Source organism: Aplidium turbinatum, chromosome 18 (assembly GCF_918807975.1).
Source record: "Aplidium turbinatum chromosome 18, kaAplTurb1.1, whole genome shotgun sequence".
NCBI lineage: Eukaryota > Metazoa > Chordata > Ascidiacea > Aplousobranchia > Polyclinidae > Aplidium > Aplidium turbinatum.
Genome location: NC_137489.1, coordinates 20436152 through 20458051, shown reverse-complemented (window position 1 = coordinate 20458051; position 21900 = coordinate 20436152). Strand labels below are relative to the sequence as shown.

General features: G+C 39.0%; 1 protein-coding gene across 2 annotated transcripts in view; it reads left to right on the top strand.

The window, feature by feature from the left end:
• Positions 1–7146: 7146 nt before the first annotated feature.
• LOC145787509 (RCC1 and BTB domain-containing protein 1-like) overlaps positions 7147–21900 on the top strand; it is a 54200-nt gene continuing 39446 nt past the window's right edge. Inside the window, exons 1-2 of one of the 2 annotated variants that reach the window (XM_082599264.1) lie at positions 7147–7423; positions 14193–14343. In XM_082599264.1, the coding sequence (XP_082455390.1) occupies positions 7211–7423; positions 14193–14343 (364 nt within the window). In that variant the 5' untranslated portion in view covers positions 7147–7210. Of the gene's footprint in view, positions 7424–9561; positions 9691–14192; positions 14344–21900 lie in introns of those variants that run through there. The other variant, XM_082599266.1, reaches the window with a different exon arrangement.

Genomic DNA, 21900 nt, shown 5'->3' with positions numbered 1-21900 from the left:
TTGGATGTTATGTCCAACTTCAAAAAGGAGATGTTAGCTTCTTCCTTTCGCGATGTCGACCTGGAAAAAGACGATACAGACTTACCAGTAGCAAAAACTCTAGGTTGCGTGTGGCAAACTGAGTCAGATTCATTATACATTAAGTGCTCTCTCCGACCTTTGGAGAAGTACACACGTCGCTCAATGTTAAGCCAACTTGGCCAAAATTTCGATCCATTAGGGTTCGGCGCGCCATTCTTCCTGAAAGCTAGGTTAATTCTGCAGCGTTTAACTATTGAAGGTCTTGATTGGGACACCGAAGTGCCACCCGACTACATAAAAGAATGGAAGTCGTGGCTTCATTCTTTAGATTTGCTGAAAGAATTTTCTATACCTAGATGGTATTTTGTAAACACCGAGCCGTGTTGTGCAGACGTTGATGTCGTATATCAGTTACATGGATTCAGTGATGCCTCCAATCACTCCTTTTCCTCCGTCGTGTATATACGTAGGCTGTGTAACGGAGTCCCTTGTGTATCCTTCGTTTTTGGCAAAAGTAGGGTTGTCCTCAAGCATCAAAGTGCATGGCCGATTGCCAGAAAGGAGCTTGTAGCCGCGCTTAATACTACGGAGCTGTTAAACCAGGCAGCTAATGCACTCCACCTGCCTGATCTTAGAAAACATTTCTGGTGTGACTCGAATACTGTCCTTCAGTGGATCAGAAACCCTGATTTACGATTATGCAAGTTTGTTACTCGTAGGTTAAATCGTATTTTACTCTTGTCAGAGGTGAGCGAATGGCATTACTGTCCGACACATCTCAACTCTGCAGACGTTGGAACCAGACCGAACGCCATCACCAAAACAGGTTCCAGAGAGATGTGGTTGAGCGGCCCATCTTTTCTCATGCAGGAAGGCGAGGTCCAAACGGTGAATGGAGCAGATGCTGCTATTCGTAAAATGGAACTGTCGCCGGAGATGACGGTAAGAGAAAATGCAACTGGCTCCATTAGCAAGATGATCGAAACCGCACCTACTCTGTACGTGTTGAAAAAGAGAGCCGCCTATCTTGTAGCTTTCACGGAGTTCATTGTATCCAAATGCAAGAAGCATGGGTATGTAAAACCAAAGTTAAATGCATCTTATCTAGAGGACGCTTTAAATAGGGTTGTTTCCTACGTACAGAAAGTAGTGTATAGAGATTTGTTAAGTTGTGACGGTCTGCCAGAGTCGATCGATGTGGTAACAAAACGTCTTGCTTCGAGCAAAGCTGGCGCTGATAAACAGTGCCTGAGAGAGTTGTGCTCTCTAAAAAAGTATCGTCCTTGTGTGGACACGCGGGGGAGACTTCGTATTGAAGGTCGTTTGAGTAAGTCTCCCGAAATAACTGTCGATGCGAAGCATCCTCTCATTTTGCCTTCGAGGCACGCATTGACACGGCTAGTTGTCCTTGACGCTCATTGTGATAGCTATCACTGTGGTGTGCAACAGTTTTTGGATTGCAAATGGTAATTCCTCGGTGAAACATTATTTGCATGATTGCACTCCATGTGCCTTAGAGAAAGCAAAGCCTATCAGGCAGCTTATGTCGGATCTACCATTACCACGAACCACGGCCTATAACAAACCCTTCTTCAACAGTGGCGTAGATTATTTTGGTCCAATGACGTTTGTGGAGGGAAGAAGCCAAAAGAAAGCATGGGGTTTGTTATTTACCTGCCTTGCGAGTAGAGCAATCCATGTGGAACTTGTGACGTCACTATCTTACAGTGAATTTGTTTTAGCATTTACCAGATTTGTAGACTTGCGTGGATCTATACGTAACATGTACTCAGATAACGGGACCACATTTCTAGCGGCATCTAAAAGACTACCAGAAATTCTGGAGTCTTCTGAAATTCAAACTTTTTTGCGAAAAAAGGGAATTAACTGGGAGTTCATTCCTCCGTATGCCCCGGCCCAGGGAGGGGCCTGGGAAGCAATGGTCAAGCAATTCAAAATTGCCTTTTCCCACGTTATTGGGAACTCATCACGGTAACCCAACTTTGTTGAACTTCTTACATTTACGGGTAGTGCCACAAGAATAGTCAACGAAAGACCTTTAGTCCCTGTCTGTGATGACCCTAAGGATTCTACTGTTATCACCCCAGCCGCACTCCTTAACCCCTTCTTGAGCCCATTTTCATCAGTAGGAAATCCTCATGACCGAGATGAGTTACGGAGAGACTATAGGTATAACCTGGCTCTATCTCACAGTTTCTGGGAGAAATGGATCTCTTTCTATTTACCTTCCCTGCAGGGTAGAAAAAAGTGGGCCAGTTTGGTGGAAAACCTACAGCCTGGCCAATTAGTGGTGGTTGGTTCCCCAGAAGATATAACTAAGAGAGAGAGGTACCGTCTGGGGAGAGTCCATGAGATCATCCCCCAAATTAGGAAAGGAAAACCGATTGTCCGGCGCGTCAGGGTGGCAGTCTCAGTGGTGGATGAGGCATCGGGTGAGGTCAAAGTGGATCTGGTCCTAAGGGATATATCGTGCGTTGCTTCTGTGGGGGGTGCTTGACTGCGTTCTGGACCCGGCCCCGACCTGGTTGGTTGTTAGCGGGTGTCGTGGAGACATCTGTACCACCCTTGCCTTTCATTTAAATTTGTAGTGTATTGTAGATATGTACCGCGCAAATCTGTTTTTAACCTGCGTATCTCTATGTGTCATCCGCAGGGCCCCAATATGCGTAACTCAACAACATGTCCTAGTAATGTATGCTCTACAGCGATCTCAGTGATCGGCCTCATTATAAGTAGCTAGTTAGTTACTGTGTAATGCATTTGATTTGTTTGCTATTGTGTGTTTCATGAAAATGATGTAAATAGTAATCGTGTAAGTATTCGCCAGCGATCTCAGTGATTTGCGTCATCATAAGTAGCTAGTTAGTTACTGTGTAGTGCCTTTGATTTGTTTGCTACTGTGTGTGTCTCATGAAACTAACGTAGATATTAATCGTTAATCGTGTAAGTATTCGCCAGGCCATTGTGGCCAGGGTATCCCAGTGCCTTGCACTGCTATAAAAGGATAGTCACCGTTTCTGTGTAGCTTTGATGTACGTACTTTCTGTGTATTGCATTTCGGGAATCGACCCTTCTACTTTAACTTTGTTTGTAATTATGTGCCATAATTAGGGGCCGCAATGTTCCGGCGGGTCAATTGCCCTCTTGTTTAGAATTGAAATTGTGATGAAATCTTGTTTAGAATTGAAATTGTGATGAAAATTTGTTGACATTGAATTTGCGTTGTTTCTGTGTTCTGCGTGACGTGGCTTGCCTGATGGCAAAGAGATTTCACAACTGATTATCGCCTTTTGCTGCGTGCCGGGAGCCGTTGTTTCTGGACACAATTTTGCCTGCCTTTGTGTTGAGTTTCATTTCATTATCGAAAAAAGCAAGCTAGAGAAATGAATGTGTACCACGGATTTAAGTTGTCGTGTTAAAGCCATTGTAAGTTTATACAAAATCAAGTTTTTATCCCAACTCACTAACTCAATAAATAAATCAAGAAACAATTGCAATAATGATTGAGGCAGACCGAGGAGGGATTGTAGGTAGGCAGTGAGCACCTACTCTTGTAACCAATAAGGCATTTCTCAGCACATTCTCTGAAATATTTCATATTCTATTGTGAAAAGTTTTCTCACCAGCTGGATGAAAGTAATTAATTTGGTCCATGTCTCGTTAATCCTAACTGTTTCACAGCGTGAAGGGCATTGGCTGTATGTAAAATAATGTAAAAAAAAATTAATCACAATCATTACAATGCACATTATGCATTACTCTACCAAAAAATAATGTGTAAACTCACGCTACAAATTACACTCATAAGTGACCTCAACATTTCAACGTATATGAGCAGTTCTAAAATTCACATAGTTTTAATTTTCGGATATGCTTAGCGTGAACAATTTTACAAAGTGAATTCCAAATTTTGAAACCATGCCAAAATAACAGAGATATCACTCCTAAAGCATAAGCAGAATCGACAGCCCCCCCCCAAACTGAGCAAGACTCCAGGAGCCCAACCTTCTAAGGGTTAAAAGTTATGTCGACTTATTCTTGATGCCCCCCTTATCGAAAATTGTTCTTTGTAGTACCGCTTTGAAGGTGGATTACGACTATGAACAAAAGAATAAATTTTAAACTTCAATTTGTATTGAAAATACATGACGTCATGTCTTCCAACCTTATCACATTTTTTTCATTACGTAATATTTACCAATCAAACCACTTTTGACGATCGAATTTGTTAATTTAGCCCATTATTCGGTAAAATGTTTATATGATGTCACGTCATTACGACGATTTGAGATATAATTTCATTTATGACGTCGTATAGATGAAAAACTTTTACAAGTTTTATACTCTGCTGAGATTAAAGAAGAAACATATAAAAATGATAAATATTGGAGAAATTGGGTCTTCTTTACAACTTAGGAATCGAACAACTCAAAACTGCTGAAACAAAACGTTTTGTTTAAGTAAAAGAATCACTGCAAGCAACCAATGCCAAAATGCGCGGAAGAAGTCATGGGAGTGTGAGGTATCAAAAATTTAAGAGATTGTTATTTTTCTACATCAATGTGACGTTAGTTAAAAGTTTAAAAAGTCTATATCTTTGCTTCTGCAGAAAGGTACTTTTTTTTAAAGAGAGAGCTTGCTTTTACCCCCCCCCCCCCCCCCTTGCAACTTGAGGACTTACTTGAGGTTGGGATCCAAATATTAAAAAAATAATATTAAGATGTATTAATAAAAAGAAAAAAAAAATTAAAAAGATGATGCCCAAAACATTGGTTCCACGGTTCCATGATTCCATGATTGACGGTTCCATGGCTATGTGGAATGAGACAAGGTTAGATTATTGGAAGTGGCTGCATTTACGGCGCCGTAAATACAGCCGTTCCAATAATCCAATTCCATGCCTTTTTTTTAATCTTTACGTCGCTTTTACTGCGCATGCGCGCTGTTGCTGAAAAAAAAGTGCGTATATAACTTCTAAATTCAACTGTTTTTGCCAAGTGAATCAGAGGCGCGTGCGATCTTTGTCTGGCTCATACTCGCATGGATATGAGTTCGATTCCACGGAAATGTAATTTTTTTTTTTTAAACTCAGTTCTAACCCGAAGTGACTTAATCGTTAGGCTACGCATTTTTGTGGCCGTTCAGTTTAGTTTGTTTTTAGTTCTGACCATCACAACGAAAAAACAGTATAATAATGACAAACATAACAGAGGTATAGAAAAAGGTAGAAGCGACAAAACACGGAAGTTATAGCGTGTATGATAGCAAAGCAGGACAATCAAAATACAATGCATATTGAAACAAGAACTGAAATCTTCATTTTACTTGCGCTACCACAACCGACTTGTGACTTTTTTAGATTTTAATAACTTTTTGTATCACCTCATTGACCCTTGCGATTTAAAGCTGAAGTACGAAAATATTTATATGGACAAGGATTTTTGTACTCAACTTAGGCCTATTCGAATAATTTTAAGTCGAATTATCATCAGTTTGCAGCAAATTGTTGAAGATTTATCTTGGCATTCTCGCCATCATCAACGCCCAAATGTTCAGGTCTTTGTATTGTTTTATGGCTTATTATGTCTTTTTTAAATGCGTCATTCTCTACTAAACTCATCGATTTACAAAAAATAAGCAAAATAAACACTCTGCCAATCTCGGTGACCGGCCCTGCGTCAAGAGCCTCTACAAGTCTGCAACAATGCGAAACTACCAGGAATAACCTATCAAGGCTTTGTCAGTCCGAGAATAAATATTCAAAAGAAAACCAACCAACAGAAGTCATAGAGTATTGAAACTTTCCTGGAAGTATAATATGTAAGAAAAATCATGAACTTCTTTGATTAAATAGGCCTAGGAAGCTAATTCAAGTATATACTGCACTAACGGTTTGCATACAAGCAGTAAACGTTTCTTTTGCAAGACTCTTGTTTCCAGATTCTTTCCATCGACCTAGAAGATGATGCTTGTCTTTTAGATAAATCAGATTTTAGATGTATCCTCAACATTACTTAGTGGTGCATGTATGTCATGTCGCTTTTTATTACCTGAAACATTCAGTAACAGTAAATGTCGAATAAAGAAGCTGAAACTAAGTCTTTGGACTTTCATCATCCATGACACGGCTGACACGCAGACCTTCCACACCCTTAGGGGGCTTAAAGATGGAAAAGTCATTGATGATGTGGTCTGTTCCTCGGCAGCACATTCACAAGAGGATGAAGAGGCCATTCCCCATTGGTGCATGGTTGAGCGGAAAACCCTATGCCCGTACGAAGACGGTTGAGGTGCACCCATGCCCGTCTTTGTAGTGTCAGGCTGATGGGGCGTGTGTCGGCGTCGGAGATGAACGAATGGAGCCTGTGGGTACTTGACTTCCATTTATGGTCCGCCCAAGTAATCGTAAAGATGTCTTCTTCAGCTTTGTTGATCAGAAGTTGAGCGGCTGGCACGAATGAGTGTCTTCATTTCAGCCAACAGAGGTACGGTACTCGTTTGGGAGAGCAGAGATCTTGTGGTGAAGATGATTGGGCTCTAATTCTCGTCGACCGAGAGACAGAGTCACGACAAAGCTCAGCAGGTTAAATGTAAGCGAGAATGGGGAAATTGTCCAATGATGTGGGATGCAGGCATCTGGTCACTGTGCATACGGTGCTGTTTATGGCAGTGAGCATTGCGGCACTAAACACGTGCACAATACTCTGCTAAAGAGTGGACAAGGGCTAAGGCTATATTCAATTTGTCAGCCCTCGCTCCCCAGCTGGAGCCTGCCAGGTGCTTGAGTAGCGCAGCGGGAAATGTCAGTTTCTTGCGTAGTGACTAGTGACACCAAAATGAAATGATGGCAGTATGTGAGTAATCTGTCTAGTGTCACCCCAAGCTACCTTGGGTTGGGGCAGAAGGACAGAGGTTTTCCATTGTTCTGAACATGTAGCTTACGATCAGCTTCTCGATTGTGTAAGTGGATAGTTGCTGCCACAATTTTGGTTTCACTGAGTTTCAAGTGATCAGTTATGACATTAAAGCCATATTGTTTGCTGGAAAATAACTTACCATGAAATTTGCTGACAAGTGTGGTTGCTACTTTCAGGTGTAGTTTTTCCATTATTCAGACCAGTAGCTTAGTATATTGTATTTGTTCTACCAACAGTTTTTTGTGTTCACTATGTCAGAGAGCCAAACTCAGCATCAGGTCAATATTTCATGCTCCAAACTCTTAGCTGATGAAGCCTGTTTGGCAGAGCGATGCAGATTTAAAGACACAGAAATGTGGCCATTATTAAATATTTTGTCTCAGACTTTGAGGGCAAAAATCAATCTTGTGTACTCGTTTGGACCATCAGCAACCGAAGTTATATTCACAACTACTGACAATAAGGTGAAACTATTTATAAATGTTTGTTTTTCAAATTTCGCTTTTTCATTGATGTTGTTATTAGTCCATGCACTAATTTGCAAAAAAACTGATTGCATTTTTTATTTCAATGCAAAAAATTGATTCAGATACAGTCCAAACATCTTTAATGCAGCACACTGCACAGTAGAAATAATATTGGCACTGATAAAGAAAAATAGTCAAATCAATGTAAGGATTGAGGAAGCCCTATCTTATCGCTACTGTACTACTATTTACTACTTCTGTTATGCAAATGCAGGTTGCAGGTACTACTGCATAAAAACAATTTGGTTTCAGTGAGAAATAGCCAAGCCTCATGTTTATTTTGTTCAGTGCAAAAACAATTTTTGTATTTGTGTTTGTATAAAGAACGAAAATTGAAATTGCTAATGTGACAAAAGAAATCACTACTGTATTTAAAAAAACAATTAATTTCATATAAAATATTCAATTTTTGCGTCATTTATACATTATGTTATTCGCAGTGGCTCCTAGAGGGGGGGAAGTCGGGCCAGTTTCCCCCCTAGCAAAACATTGTAAAGGAAAAACGAGTAGTTTTTTGTTTTTGCACTTTTGAGGGGGGCCTATTTTTAGTACTAAAGTAAAAATGTATATACCAACTAAATGATCAACAAATTCTTAAATGAAGTGCGCCAAGTATTTCTCAATCATTGTAAATGTCACTCTCGATGCTTCTCATCAAGAACAAATCATTTTCGTGTTTAGGTAGGCGATGTTGAACAGCTTCAAGACGTTAAACCTGAAGCTGAAATGATTTCTGTATCACTGAACGGTTTCGATTGTATTGATAGTTTCAACTTGAAAACTGGTGCTGTTTTAGCTAAGCGGGAACTATTTTTGATTGACAACTGAACCTTAACTTCAAAATCTGCGTTGGCCAGGCATAGGATATGTTGTATCCAACATAAGTTATCTGGGAAAGTTAAAGGTATCAGTCCAAGCACGATTAAAGAAAGTAAATCCTGTATATTTCTTGTTTATGGATCATCATCAGTCATCATCTCCGCCTGCGGCAGATTGCGCATCAACATGAGTTATTTGCTTCCAAGAGTGGCGATTTTGAACCAGCTCGCCCAGTGTCGCCAAGTTGAGTCCGGTCCATGATTGGATGTTGTCTTGTCATTGTTTTGGTTATCTGCCACGTTTTCTTTTTCCTTCTTTGCAAACTTTGCTGATTTCGAATTGTGATCTTTTAGTGTGGCCGAACAGTTTTAAAACTTTTGATTTTATTGAAAATTGAATGAGGCTGTTCACCAGGCATTAAATTAAATGATATGAGATGTTCTACTGGTGCAAATTAAGCTAAACTATCACAAGATGTATACAGTGACAATCTGCTTTTATTCCGACGTTTCGTCAATCAGACACGACTGACTTCTTCAGGGGGCTAGACCAGGTAGTGACTACCTGTCTAGCATGGCAAAACACAGGACATATTGCTGAAAACAACTAAACATGCAAAATGAAAATTCAACTTCTGGACAAAAAACTTATCGCGCGCAAAGTTTGAAATAAGTTGGAAAAAAGGGGGGACGTAATTGCGATCAACAAGAAACTTAAATAACAACAAGATAGGAGAGTGAACGGCATGAGTCATGAATCGAGTTTTGTACGCACTACTGCACAGTTTTACAATCAGCATGTAACCAATTTAAAAAAACGTCAAATCAGTCACTTACAATAGTTTTTTGTAGATAGCGGGAAAAGAGATGCCATCATTGCGATTCATTACATGAGGCTTTTGATTGATGAACCAACTTTCAGAAAACATTCGCTTTTTACAATCACTTTCAAATTTTAGAATTGCTCCAAGTTATTTTATGATCTGAAGTTATGGCATGCATGCAAGGAGCAGAATGTTCAGGGCGTTGATATTTGAAAGCTCTTTTGTGTTCATTAATGCGAGATTTGAGATCTCGTTTTGTTTGGCCAACATAAATTAAATTGCAATCATCACAAGAAACTTGGTACACTAAACCTGAGATTTCGCTTTGATTCAAGGGGTCTTTTAAAGATGGCAAAAATTTACTTATTGTCAAGAAAGGTTTCAAAGCGACTTTTACACCAATTTCATTTAAGATACGCTGAATTTTTTCAGAAACTCCCTTAACATAAGGTAAAGAAACAAAAGACTTATACTGATTGCAATTTAACTTAAAAGATCTTCTGTTTTCGTGTGGTCAAGTAGCCTTTTGTTGGTCATGCTTCTCATGATGTGATTTTTGAAGGTAGTGTTTTTTTTTTCTTTATTTGAGTTTTTTTGTTTATGGATGTTTTTGCTTAGGCTAAATCTAGTTGGAATTCATAATGTTGCCTACAGACAGCGTTGTTCAAATGTCTTATTATTTTTAGAGTAATTGATTATATATCTGTAAGCTTGTGGCATCTTTAAAGTTATAGCCCAGTCAGAGAAAAATTTCTGAAAAATCTTAAGAAAGCTGTCCTGACATCTTGCAAAGAAAACTGGCTTCGAGAGGGTAATCAAGGCGTGGTGCGGTCAAACCTAATGCTTTACATTACCCTTTTGCAATTGAAGCTCTAAAGACGTTTCTTACATGCATATTGCATCAAGTTGGAACCAACAAGAGCTTGATCGGAAGCTGAGTCAATGCTAAAGTAGCCTACAACTAGCAGTTTAAATTTGTGACTGCTTTGCGTTATGTGAATTACCGTCCTAAACAAGATTCACTGATAAATTTAATGAAAAATTAAAGGAAGATGTAATCTAAGTAAGAGAAAGCTGAGAAGAGTAGGCTACTACTCGCAAGCTAAAGTTGCAGCGGCAATTATAAATTTAAAAGAAAATGATTTTCTTTTCCTGAGGACAGAACGCTTTTATAACCCCACTTAACTGGCTGAATCATTCGAAGGAAATGTTTTCTACCGTACATTGCAAAGGATTTGACAGTTGTTGGAATTGACAAATGTATCAAACTCAAACATAGGGCTGCGATTTTTTCTTGTCGAACGACCAAAAATTCTGCGTTTGTTTGTCGAATAGTACCGTAATATGACGTCACAAGAGTCAGATTTTAAGCGTTTGGCCGCGAGTTACCGCACAAGTTGTGTGGTTACTGTGGTATCAGAGTCACTTACTTAAGTTTTTAATCGCACGATGGTTGAGTGATTGCAAAGGAGTATCAAGCGCTGAGTTATGTACCTACCGGACATGCATACAGCCCTCGAAATTAGCTTCCATCTACGACGGCAAAAACATTGCGGTCCCAAATCAACAAACCTTGGATTGCGGCGGCAATTGCCGTATGCTTTAATCAAATGAAATTTCATGTGCTTCTTCATCGCGTGTCAAACGGCGGTAGCCCAGAGCATCACGCAAGTTATTTTATGCGCCGACAATGCTCTTGTGAACTGTAGAAAGTTTGCAACCTTATAAATACCGGCTTATTGTTACGCAAAGTTATTTTTTCATCGAATGCTTGTTGCTTGCCGGTGTCGTTGCGAATATAAATCATGGTGAAAGAAGATACAGTTAAAAAGTGGAAATTACCTGCTATAGATTATCAAACAGAAGGAAAAGTTAGTGTGGTATTTTGCAAAATTTGTAAAGAATTTTATGATGGAAACAAATTGGAATTAGAAAATCTACGGGGTCAAGTTAAAAAAGTAGGGTGTCCGACAAATTGTTCGCAAGCAATTGTTCGTAAAGCAATTGTTCGTAAGCAATTGTTCGTAAAATTAATTCTTCGTAAATCAATTCTTCCTAAAGCATTTTTTTCGTGCATGCAGTTAAAATTTGATGTATACGAAGAAATGCTTTACGAAGAATTGTTTTATGGATTTCATTTTACGAAAAACAGTTTACGAACAATTGTTTTACGAACAATTGTTTTACGAACAATTGCTTTACGAACAATTGCTTTACGAACAATTGCTTTACGAACAATTGCTTACGAACAATTTGCCTATAACCAAAAAGTAGTACGAAATTTGATAAATGGTTCGTTGGCAGTAAAGTAATGCTTCTGATCATATGGCATTGCGCGTTTATGAACGGGAAGTTTTGCGTCTTCAAGTATTCCAATGACGACGCGACACCCTCATCCTCCGATACAGCATCTGATGATTCCTATTCTGACAGCTAGTTCTTTATCAAACAGACTCGTGTTTGCTCGCAGTATCCCAATTGTGCCGAAATTATGTTAGTGTAAACGTAAATCGAGGCAATCATCTTGCAGTGAGCTATTAATTTGTTACCGGTACCTGGTTGAACAATTAACGTTATTTTATGATAATTCAACGTCGCTAGATGTCGAATTAATGTAAAAAAAACGTAAAGTTATTCTTGAGCATTGTTACGCAGGTAGCAAAATTCGTTATTTTTGCATTGACTTCACGTCTGTAGACGTTGATGTAAAAATGCCAGGAAAATTAAATCGATTTGTGCTGACTCGAACGTTGAATCAACCCAAAATTAACTTACTTTTCCCCGCTGAGTTATTTAACATAACAGCGTGCGTATCGCTACTTTTGGTATTACTGTACTACATCACAACAAATCAAACAGTGCGGTCGTGATAAACTACGGTACTCTAGTATACTTTCTGCATCTCGTTTTTTTTTTTCCATTCAACGTCTGCAGACGGGTTTTGCTAGCTGGGTTGTGTGCTTTTGTGAATGCAAGTGCAAAATCGCCCATTATGTAATCACAGAAACCCTTTTAGTGGAAGGAAGTCGAGTTGCAACCGTGCTTATCTGTCGACTATTCTTTATTCATATTGCAGAACATTTCTTCAATCTTGGAACAAGTGCATAAGTCAGACATAAATACAAACTTTCATAGACGTTGACAACTAAAAAGTACTTAGGTTATTTTATCTATAAAAGAAAGTTAAAAACCCGTTGTGTCGAATAGCACGAAACGTGTGTGGCGAAATGTTTGATGCCAGGCGTTAGAACTTTGTTCAAAGCATTTTCCCGCAGTGTTTAAAATGTTCTGGAAGAGAACTCCTTTCCATAAAAATAGCGGCTTTTTTCATCTGTATTTCTGAACATCTGGTCGGAAACTAAACTGTTTTCTACATGTAAAAAACTTTCATTGCAAGTATTTTTACCAGAGCAATATTGTTGATTGGCTCAAACGGCGAAATACAAACTGGCATAGACGTAGCCTAGGTTATTTCATCTATAAAAGAAACCCGTTGTGTCGAAAGCACGAAACGTGTGTTGCGAAATGTTTGATGCCAGGCGTTGGAACTTCGATCAAAGCATTCTCCCGCAGTGTTCAAAATAGCGGCGCTGACGCCTTGGGAGTTTCTCGAGTGTCGCTTTTAGACCTTGCTTTGAAGTAGGCTACCTGGCGCAAGAAAGTTTACATAAGTCAGCACTCTTATGATTGCATCACGTGATGTCCCCCCCCCCCCGATTGTTCCTTGACCTGACGACGTTTAGTCCTCTCTCAGTTTTTTTTTCATTTTATTTTCCTTTTTTTTTCGTTTTTTTTTCTGTAAGGTACGGCGTTTGTCGAATAGTGATGGCGCGTCTCGAGTGACCTCGTCACCGAAAAAGGCAAAATCGCAGCCCTGCTCAAACATATCGTCGATAAGTTTGAAGTTCCATGAAAATTTCATCGTATGTCTGTTGTGCAGTTGCGGGCATGTGGGACAAATTTAAACCATTTGTGAGTTACAACAATAACATTTTCAAGACATTTTGGTTGAGTTGGTATTTTTGACAGAAAGCCACACAGCAAACTTCAGCTGCAAACCAGAACGAGCCACCTCATAATCTCTACATGTACAAGGAATCATTGATTGCAACTTTTGAAAGTTTTTTCAAATAGTTTTGTTATGATTTTTTTGTGTTCCGGTAGCTACCTTCAACGGTTGCGCTTTGAGAACGTGGTTTTAGCAATTACTGAAATTTGTAAAGAATTGTTTGCGCTCCAGTAGGCCTATGATGACTCAAAACTGATTGAAAAGCCTAACTATACATGTTGTGCATCAATTCAGATGTCGCAAAGTTTTATCACTTGATGCTGTGATCAGTAACTTTTCATTGCAAAAAGTCCAGAAAGGGTTGAATTAAATCAGGGATGTCCTAAGTCCGGCCCGCGGGCCAACTCCGGCCCACGAGTCGTTTTTGTATGGCCCGCGCCTGTTGTTGTACAATGTGTTATTTTTTGCCTGCAGACACACAAAAATCATATGAATTCAACTTGCAGTTTTCAGAAAAATTATTGTGCCTGTTGGCTCGCGAACACTTATTATCAAATCTGGCTCGCGTGGAAAAAAGTTTGGACACTCTTGAATTAAATGCTTGGTTGAACTATTTTCGTTGCCTGTAGGCCTATTGTGTGTTTACAAAGCTTTCTAGACAAAATGGTTTGCCTCAATGGCATTTTTGCTGCAAGTGTAATCCAGTGATTATTGATGATTTTTACATTGAACGAAGTTCTTTTCATGCTGAGGAAAGTAGGCTAATTTCAGCTCAACACGAACATGCAACACAAGATACAAATTAGTTGTATATTTGCTAAAAAATATTATGGGGCCCATTTTTCATATTGTTTCCTGACCAGTGCTGACTTCTCTCGGAGGCCCTGGTTATTCGGGCCTTGCGTTATTTGTACCTTGGGGCCTAGGAGTGGTGCCATTTATGTTTGCATCATTTGGACCATTTCTATCTATTATGTGCAAAAAGTATTGTAGTTATGGTGAGCACTATAAGTTGTAAAAAAATAGGGTCACAACTCACAATGTTTTTTTGCCAGGTTTATTGCATGGGGACAAACAGCAGTGGCTGCCTTGGTGTTGGGGACAACATAAATTCACTTGAGCCTCGTTGCATTGAAGAGTTCAGTGGACTAAAAGTTGCAGGTGTTTCGGCTGGCAGTGGTCCACATGTGCTTGTTCTTACTGAAGGTAGTAAGAAACATTTGGATTATTATATTTATAACATTGGTGGTCATTTGACAACTTTCATGGTCTTCAGATATCGTGTTGTATTTATCTAGTTTATAATTTAGTGTGGTGTTTGTTCACACTATCCTGTTGTGTTATGTAATTATTATTGCAATGTTCTGAAGAGCAGATTGTGCCATATTTTTGTAAAAAAAGGATTTATTTAAAAAGTAAATATTTCAGTAGTTTCATCTATATATAGTGATTCGTCAAGTGAGTGTCAGCGTCTCTTGGAACATTGGCAATCCCAGTTGTGTAACTGATCACAAAATGGGTAATTGCAGAAGGTTGTGAGGAAAAAAGGCTATTGCCATTAAAATGTAGCTTGTAGATTGTAATATCTAACTAAAACGTCAGTGAAGCAATAAACCATCATGTTTGTTTCTCGGCAGCCGATTTGTAGCAAGAATTGACAGCGATAGACACGTGTTTCGCCCATGAGGCTGGGCTCATCAGTATCGCACCGTATTCTTCCACAAATTTATTCGACCACCGCTTTACCAGTCAGTTTAACTCTTATCTTTGTGGAAACAAAGAAAGAGCCAACAAAACCAGCAGTTACTTTTACTTTCAATTTCATCAGATGAACGTTGCAACTAGTGCTAGAAACGATATTATTGTCCTGATGAACACCCAAACTTTTCAGTATTCATATCTAACTAAGTTAGCTTATTATTATTTTCTTTTTTTTAACACGATTTGTTCTGCAATGTAGAAAGGTTAGGTATGTATCATTCCGTATAATCTCAGTGGTTGTACTCACATTTTTGTGCTACGGTATGTGGAATAAATCTGAAAGATTTTGATTACAGTCTTCGAAATTAGCATATTTTTACTTCGGCAATTACGTTGCCGAGGCCAAACGGCAAAAGTTGAAATTGCCTCTGCAATTGCTGTGAACATTTATTACGAAAAGATTGTAGCCTACCAAAATATGTAAACTGAAAAGCGAAAAATATACTAAGAGTAGTCTATCACGACCGCATTGTTTTATTTGTTGTGATGTAATAATACCAAAAGTAGCGATAAAGCGAGCAACGCGATACACACGCTGTTACGGTAATTCACGTTAAATAACTCACAGGGGGGGAAGTAAGTTAATTTTGGGTTGATCAGCACAAATCGATTTAATTTTCCCGGCGGGTTATATTCCGTAACAACAATGCCCAATAAGGAATTGACATTTGTTTCACATTAATTCGACATCTAGCGACGTTGAATTGTCATAAAATAACGTTAATTGCTCAATCAGGTACCGGTAACAAATTAACAGCTCCCTGCGAGAAGATTGCCTCGATTTACGTATAAGCTAACATAATTTCGTTACAATTGGAATACTGCGAGCAACACAAAGTTGGTTGGTTTAATAAAGAACTAGCCTAGTCAGAATCGGTATCATCAGATGCTGTATCAGCTGGATCTTCTTGCGTTTGAGGCCGCCACAGATCACGTTGTTACATCCAGGCGCAGCAGCCAATGGATTGTGTATGTTAGTCCACAGTGTTGTTAGGTCCACATGTCTATCAGTCATCGAGCGTTGTTATCCACATGTCCACATGTCATCGAGCGTTGTTAGGTCCACATGTCTATCTTGTGGTCGGTATCAGGGTTGATCGGTATAAACTGCCCGGTTAAAACCTGGTTTAAACCGGGCAGTTTTGACCACCTATTACTGGTCAAAACCCCTTTAGTGTATGAATCAACTTGATTTTCAATTGAATTACAAATATTACCCTCCATGTTTAGTAATGATGTTCAACTATATTTTGTTTTGATCAACAATAACGTAAATGCTGGATTTGGAACTAAAAATATTCAATTTCTCTGTTTATTTTTGATATTTCAATCAGTTGGTTACCGTATTTTACGGACCATAAAGCGCATCCGATCATAAGGCGCACTGTCAATAAATTGCTTTGATTAGTTTTTTGTTCAGACATAAGACGCACAGGGCTATAGAACGCAACGTATTTTAAGGAGTATGGGTTACCGTATAACTGTTTTTTTTTTCGGTCATTTATCGGTCATTGACCGATTTTTTAGCAAAATGTCCGAAAAAAATATAGTCAATTCGGTTAAAATGTCCGAAAAATATATAGTCAAATCGGGTGTTGCAAGGTTGAGTTTCGCTGATGAACGTTGAAGAAAGTTTTCTCAGATAAAACACGACAACGTTTCTCAGCGAAACTTAATGTTGTAGCTCATAGGCGCCTAACTATTTTTTTGGCCGTGGGGGTGAAAGCGTGTTTCATCAGCAGCAACGTAAATTCAGCAAAATGTCACGCAGATGGATGACATAATTATGTCGTCACACCAGGATTGCTTTTATTGCCACACTCGGAGTTATCGCTACGTTCGACCTACCGTTAATTATTATAAACAAAACTCGACCACTTCGGTTAAGCAAACACATGCGTCTGCATAGGCTAGCGGTTGATGGACTGCGACTCTTTGAATCTTTAAGCTAAGCACAACATAAAGTTTAGCAACGAATTAGATTTATTACCATGAAACAAGAGACGAAAAGGTTTACTAAAAAGTAAAAGGTATACTGTAAATGGAATGACAATGTCTTGAAAATGGAATGCAAATACTAAGTTAATTATACGCTTGAAAATGTACCTGTTGAAAGTAAAATCATTCACGTTTACATCAATTCAACAGCACGTCACCTTGAATAAATTTAGAAGTTGCTGACATCCATAAACAGCCCTTGAAAAATAGTTACGGAGAGACGTTTGATTAAGTTTTCGACTTTACATAGCTCCCTTTTCACTACAATATCGCAATTTATGACTGACCTGCTTTCAACTTTATGACTGACCTGTTTTCGTGTTGCAGATGAAACAAAAGATGCGCATATTCCCGTCTTTGATCAGGTTTCTATGGCAACGGTCGTGTGGGCGCCATGCAGTTTGCGCGAGTCCGTTATTGCGTTGATTATTTCGCATGTGCGCAATGCGGTTTGTACCAGCCCTTGTTGCGTTGGTTAGTGGTTACGTCATGCCGAGACTTCAAGTTCATTTTCACAGCGAGCGGTTCACTGCCGCGACAATTCACTGTAGAGGTTTCGACTTTCGAAAGCAACATCGAGTCTGTTTGCAAGCGCATAAAGCTAAACGCACGCTCCGTCTACGTAGCAAATTATGTTGTTTTTGGGTGCATTCAACATCTGATGACATTGAATCGACACAAAATGGTAGATTTTTGCTATGTGGCAGGCAGCAAAATCAGTCATTTTTACATTGATTCAACGTCTGCAGACGTTAAAGCAATGTAAAAATGACAGATTTTGTCTGGTGTGGAATTGTAGCATCCTACTCGTTCTAGTGATTATTTATCGCGAAGCTGTTGCGGTTTGCATTAAAAAAATGTTGTCCTGCTGCCGATCGCTAGTTCATCTATTGTTTTATGTATCAATACAGCATAAAAAGTTGGCGCCTATGTTGTAGCTAGTCAGGAAGTGCAAATTTTGGTTTGTATCAGCTACTTGAATGGAAATATTTTCATCAGAAAAAATGACCGAAATAAATAAAAAATGACCGAATTTTTTCAAGTCATTTCGGACAAATGACCGAAAAGTGTCAGCGAAAAAAAAAAACCCAGGGCGTATAAAGCTCATTAAACAAAAATGCGTAATAAATGTAAGCAAGTCACAATAGTACAATGAGCAAAAGAAAAAATGGGCCCAGTGAATATCACAGTTTCTAGTTGCTTTTACCGTAGTTTATTGTGCAAGACGGTGGTTTATTTTTATAATAATAGTATCCAGGGTTTGACCTTAACTTTTTTTCGCACTGGCCAACCGGACCAGTGGCTCACCATTTGCACTGGTCCGCACGAGATCGCACTGGTCCATCCCGTTTACTGATAAAAACACGATTGTCGTGGGAAGCACGAGGCCAACCCAGGGAAAGGGTCTGCTACTATTCGGCGAGTCCGATTCGGCTAATCCGATTCGGCGAGTTCCCTATTCGGCGAGTTCCCTATTCGGCGAGTTTTTGAAATTTTATTTTTGAAAAGGAATTATTGGGTACCGTAGCCTAATTATAATTGCCGTTTTTACATCGTTAAACGTTGAAATCGTGCAGAAAGGAATAAAAATGTTTGAACTATTAAATTAAAATTCGTTATGTCAGTTCAGTTGAGTTGTTTTTATTTCTGACCATCATATCAAAAACAATACACGTCAACATAGCAAAGGTAGAAGCGACAAAACGCGAACGTTAAAACGTGCTTGAATTCGTCATGTCAGTTCAGTTGTTTTTATTTTTGATCATCATATCAAAAACAATTCACGTCAACATAGCAAAGGTGTAGAAAAAGGTAGAAGCGACAAAACGCGAACGTTAAAACGTGCTTGTGACCGAAGTAAGTTATTGAGTTGAAAGAAATTTGGCACGGTCGCAACACCTTCAGAAAAATTTAAAAAATGAAGGGAAAATAAAAAAAAAAATGTTACAAAAAAAAATCATATTTAATGTCTATAAGTTAGTACTTTTGAATAGTTAAAATGATTAGTTTGGATCAACAAATGTGTGGCCTACAGCTTGGATAGAAAGGAAATTATCGGGTACCGTAGCCTAGTTATCCCGACCAGTAGAAATTGCCGTTTTTACATCGTTTTAACGTCGCTAAACGTTGAAATCGTGTAGAAAAGAGAACTTTGCTGACTAGGATACGTTGAAACTGGGAAACATTCACAGAAGCCCTTCGATTTGTTCCAAGAACCCATTTAGCCTAACAGTTCATTTGTACATTGATTCAACGTCTGAATACATCATCTTAAAAATGCATAATCTTAAAAATGCAACGTATCGAAGGGCTTCTGTGAATGTTTCTCAATTTCAACGCAGGCCTTAAAACTCGTGTTTTTTTCCGGCAGCCATCGTGGCCTACCAAGAGCTCCTTCTCGGCGGCCAAATCTGAGTGCTTGGAGGCCAAAATACAATAACGATAGCACAAGTAAATAGCATTAAACTTGCAACAATGTTAAAGTGATCACTTAGCGTTGTTGAAGTCTGGGCGATGTCCTGCAATAGCACCGTTGTACCAAGCATTAAATGCTTTATCGGGATTGTGATCCGGTATTGCGGGACCATCTAACGACCCTAAATTGTTTTAACTGCTCGCAGCTCAGTAAATTGTTTCAACTGCATACCGCCTTTCATAAAACCTGACCATTTATTCCGTTATGATGTCACCATTGAGGGTGTGAAGTCACTAACCCACAGCGTTCTCAACTATGAAGACACGTGTTTTACCCACGGATGTCAACTAACCTAGTTCTCCTGTTTAACAACGATTCAATGTCCGACAACATTGAATCGATCTAAAAACGACAATATTGCCAGCCGATGTAAATTAGCACTTCGGATTAACACTTCATTAAAATAAACATCGGGAATTGCAAACAAGACTTACAGCGCTGGTGATCGCAGCTGGATATATTTAATACAACAGTAGTGACTATGATGCGCTGACCTAATTCTGCGTCACTCTTTGATACTACATATTTTCGACATTTAATCCACAATCATTCTATTGCGAAATTAAATAATTGGCTAGAAGAAACCGGCGGCCAAACTTGGCCGACGGAGGAGGTAGCACAGGCGGTCATTCAAGCACCACTACTTAGCGGCCATGGCCGCCGGCTGCTTTAAGGCTTGCAACGTATCCTAGTCATCAAAGTTCTTTTTTCTACACGATTTTAACGTTTAGCGACGTTAAAACGATAAGCCACACATTTGGTTAGCCTTCTCATTCTGTTACTACAATGTAAAAATGAACTGTTAGGCTAACTGGGTTCTTGGAACAAATTTTTGCTGGTAGGGATAACTAGGCTATGGTACCCGATAATTTCCTTTCAATCCAAGCTGTAGGCCACACATTTGTTGATCTAAACTAATCATTTTAACTAGCCTATTCAAAGAGTCTGCTACTATTCGGTGAGTCCGATTTGGTGAGTCCGATTCGGTGAGTCTGATTCGGTGAGTTCCTAACTTCTAACCCCTAACCTTAACTCCTAACCCCTAACCCTAAAACGGCAATGATAATTAGGCTACGGTACCCGATAATTTAAAAAAAAATTGAAAAAATCCCCCGTTAAGGGATCGGACTCACCGAATCGGACTCACCGAAACGGGCCATTCCGCTATTCAAAAGTACCAACTTATTAGATATAAACATAATTTTTTTTTGTAACATTTTCTTTTTTTTATTTTTCCTTCACATCTTAAATGTTTTTGAAGGTGTTGCGACCGTGCCAAATTTCTTTCAACTCAATAACTTACTTCGGTCACAAGCACGTTTTAACGTTCGCGTTTTGTCGCTTCTACCTTAAAAACAACTGAACGGACATGACGAATTCAAGCACGTTTTAGCATTCGCGTTTTGTCGCTTCTATCTTTGCTATGTTGACGTGTATTGTTTTTGATATGATGGTCAGAAATAAAAACAACTGAACTGACATGACGAATTTTAATTTAATATTATAGTTCAAACATTTTTATTCCTTTCAGTTTCTGCACGTTCAGCGACGTTAAAACGATGTGAAAACAGTTAGGCTACGGTACCCGATAATTCCTTTTCAAAAATAAAATTTCAAAAACTTGCCGAAAAGGGCACTCGCCGAAAAAGGCTCTCGCCGAATGGGGAACTCGCCGAATCGGATTAGCCGAATCGGACTCGCCGAAACGGGCCATTCCGCCAGGGAAAACCACCTTAAAACGAAAATAATGAATGGTGGCAATTAAGGATGTGCCGATTAATCGGAATCGGCAGGTATCGGCAATTTTTGGAGAATCGGAATCAGCATCGGAAAAAATTGCCGATTCTTTCCGATTCTTTATCAAAGTTTCCTAATCAAAAGTAGCTCGAGCGCGTGGAAATGCCGATCAAAGAACGGCTTCTTTGAACAACCGCATTAGCGTCAACTAGCATTCGGAAAGCGGTAGCCTAAAACTCTAAATTATGACGATTGTCCGCCATTTTGTAAACTCTTGTTTAGTAGGCACGAGATCAAAATACTTTCTTTCTTTGACATGACGAAAAACGTTCAAAGAGAAAATCAGACCAGATAAAATATAAAAGTTGAATGATTGATTACACAACGGTTAGAAGTTAAAGGAGAAATGGATTATTACGTAGCCTAATAGTTATTAGCTTGCAGTATGCGAGGCGCTAAAAGCAAGTTAAGAGAAAAAGCGAGGGAGTATAAACTGCAAAGAAAATGAGAACAACTGTTTGAAAGATTCAAAACGCTTTTGAAAAAAAACAAAGGGCGTCAATGGAAAACAACGTGTGAAGTAGCAAGTTATATCTTTTCAGACGCTAAATTGCAGTGAATTAATCTTGTCACTTAGTAAACACGTGAAAAAAGATTACCTCGTTTGCGCAATAATCACTCGATTGTTTGTTCAACGCATGAAACGGACTATGTTACAGCCAAATGCTGTCCCAGCTCTAGTCGGCATTCGGCAAAATTAGGGAGCTTTCTTTGATCTGTAGAATATACCT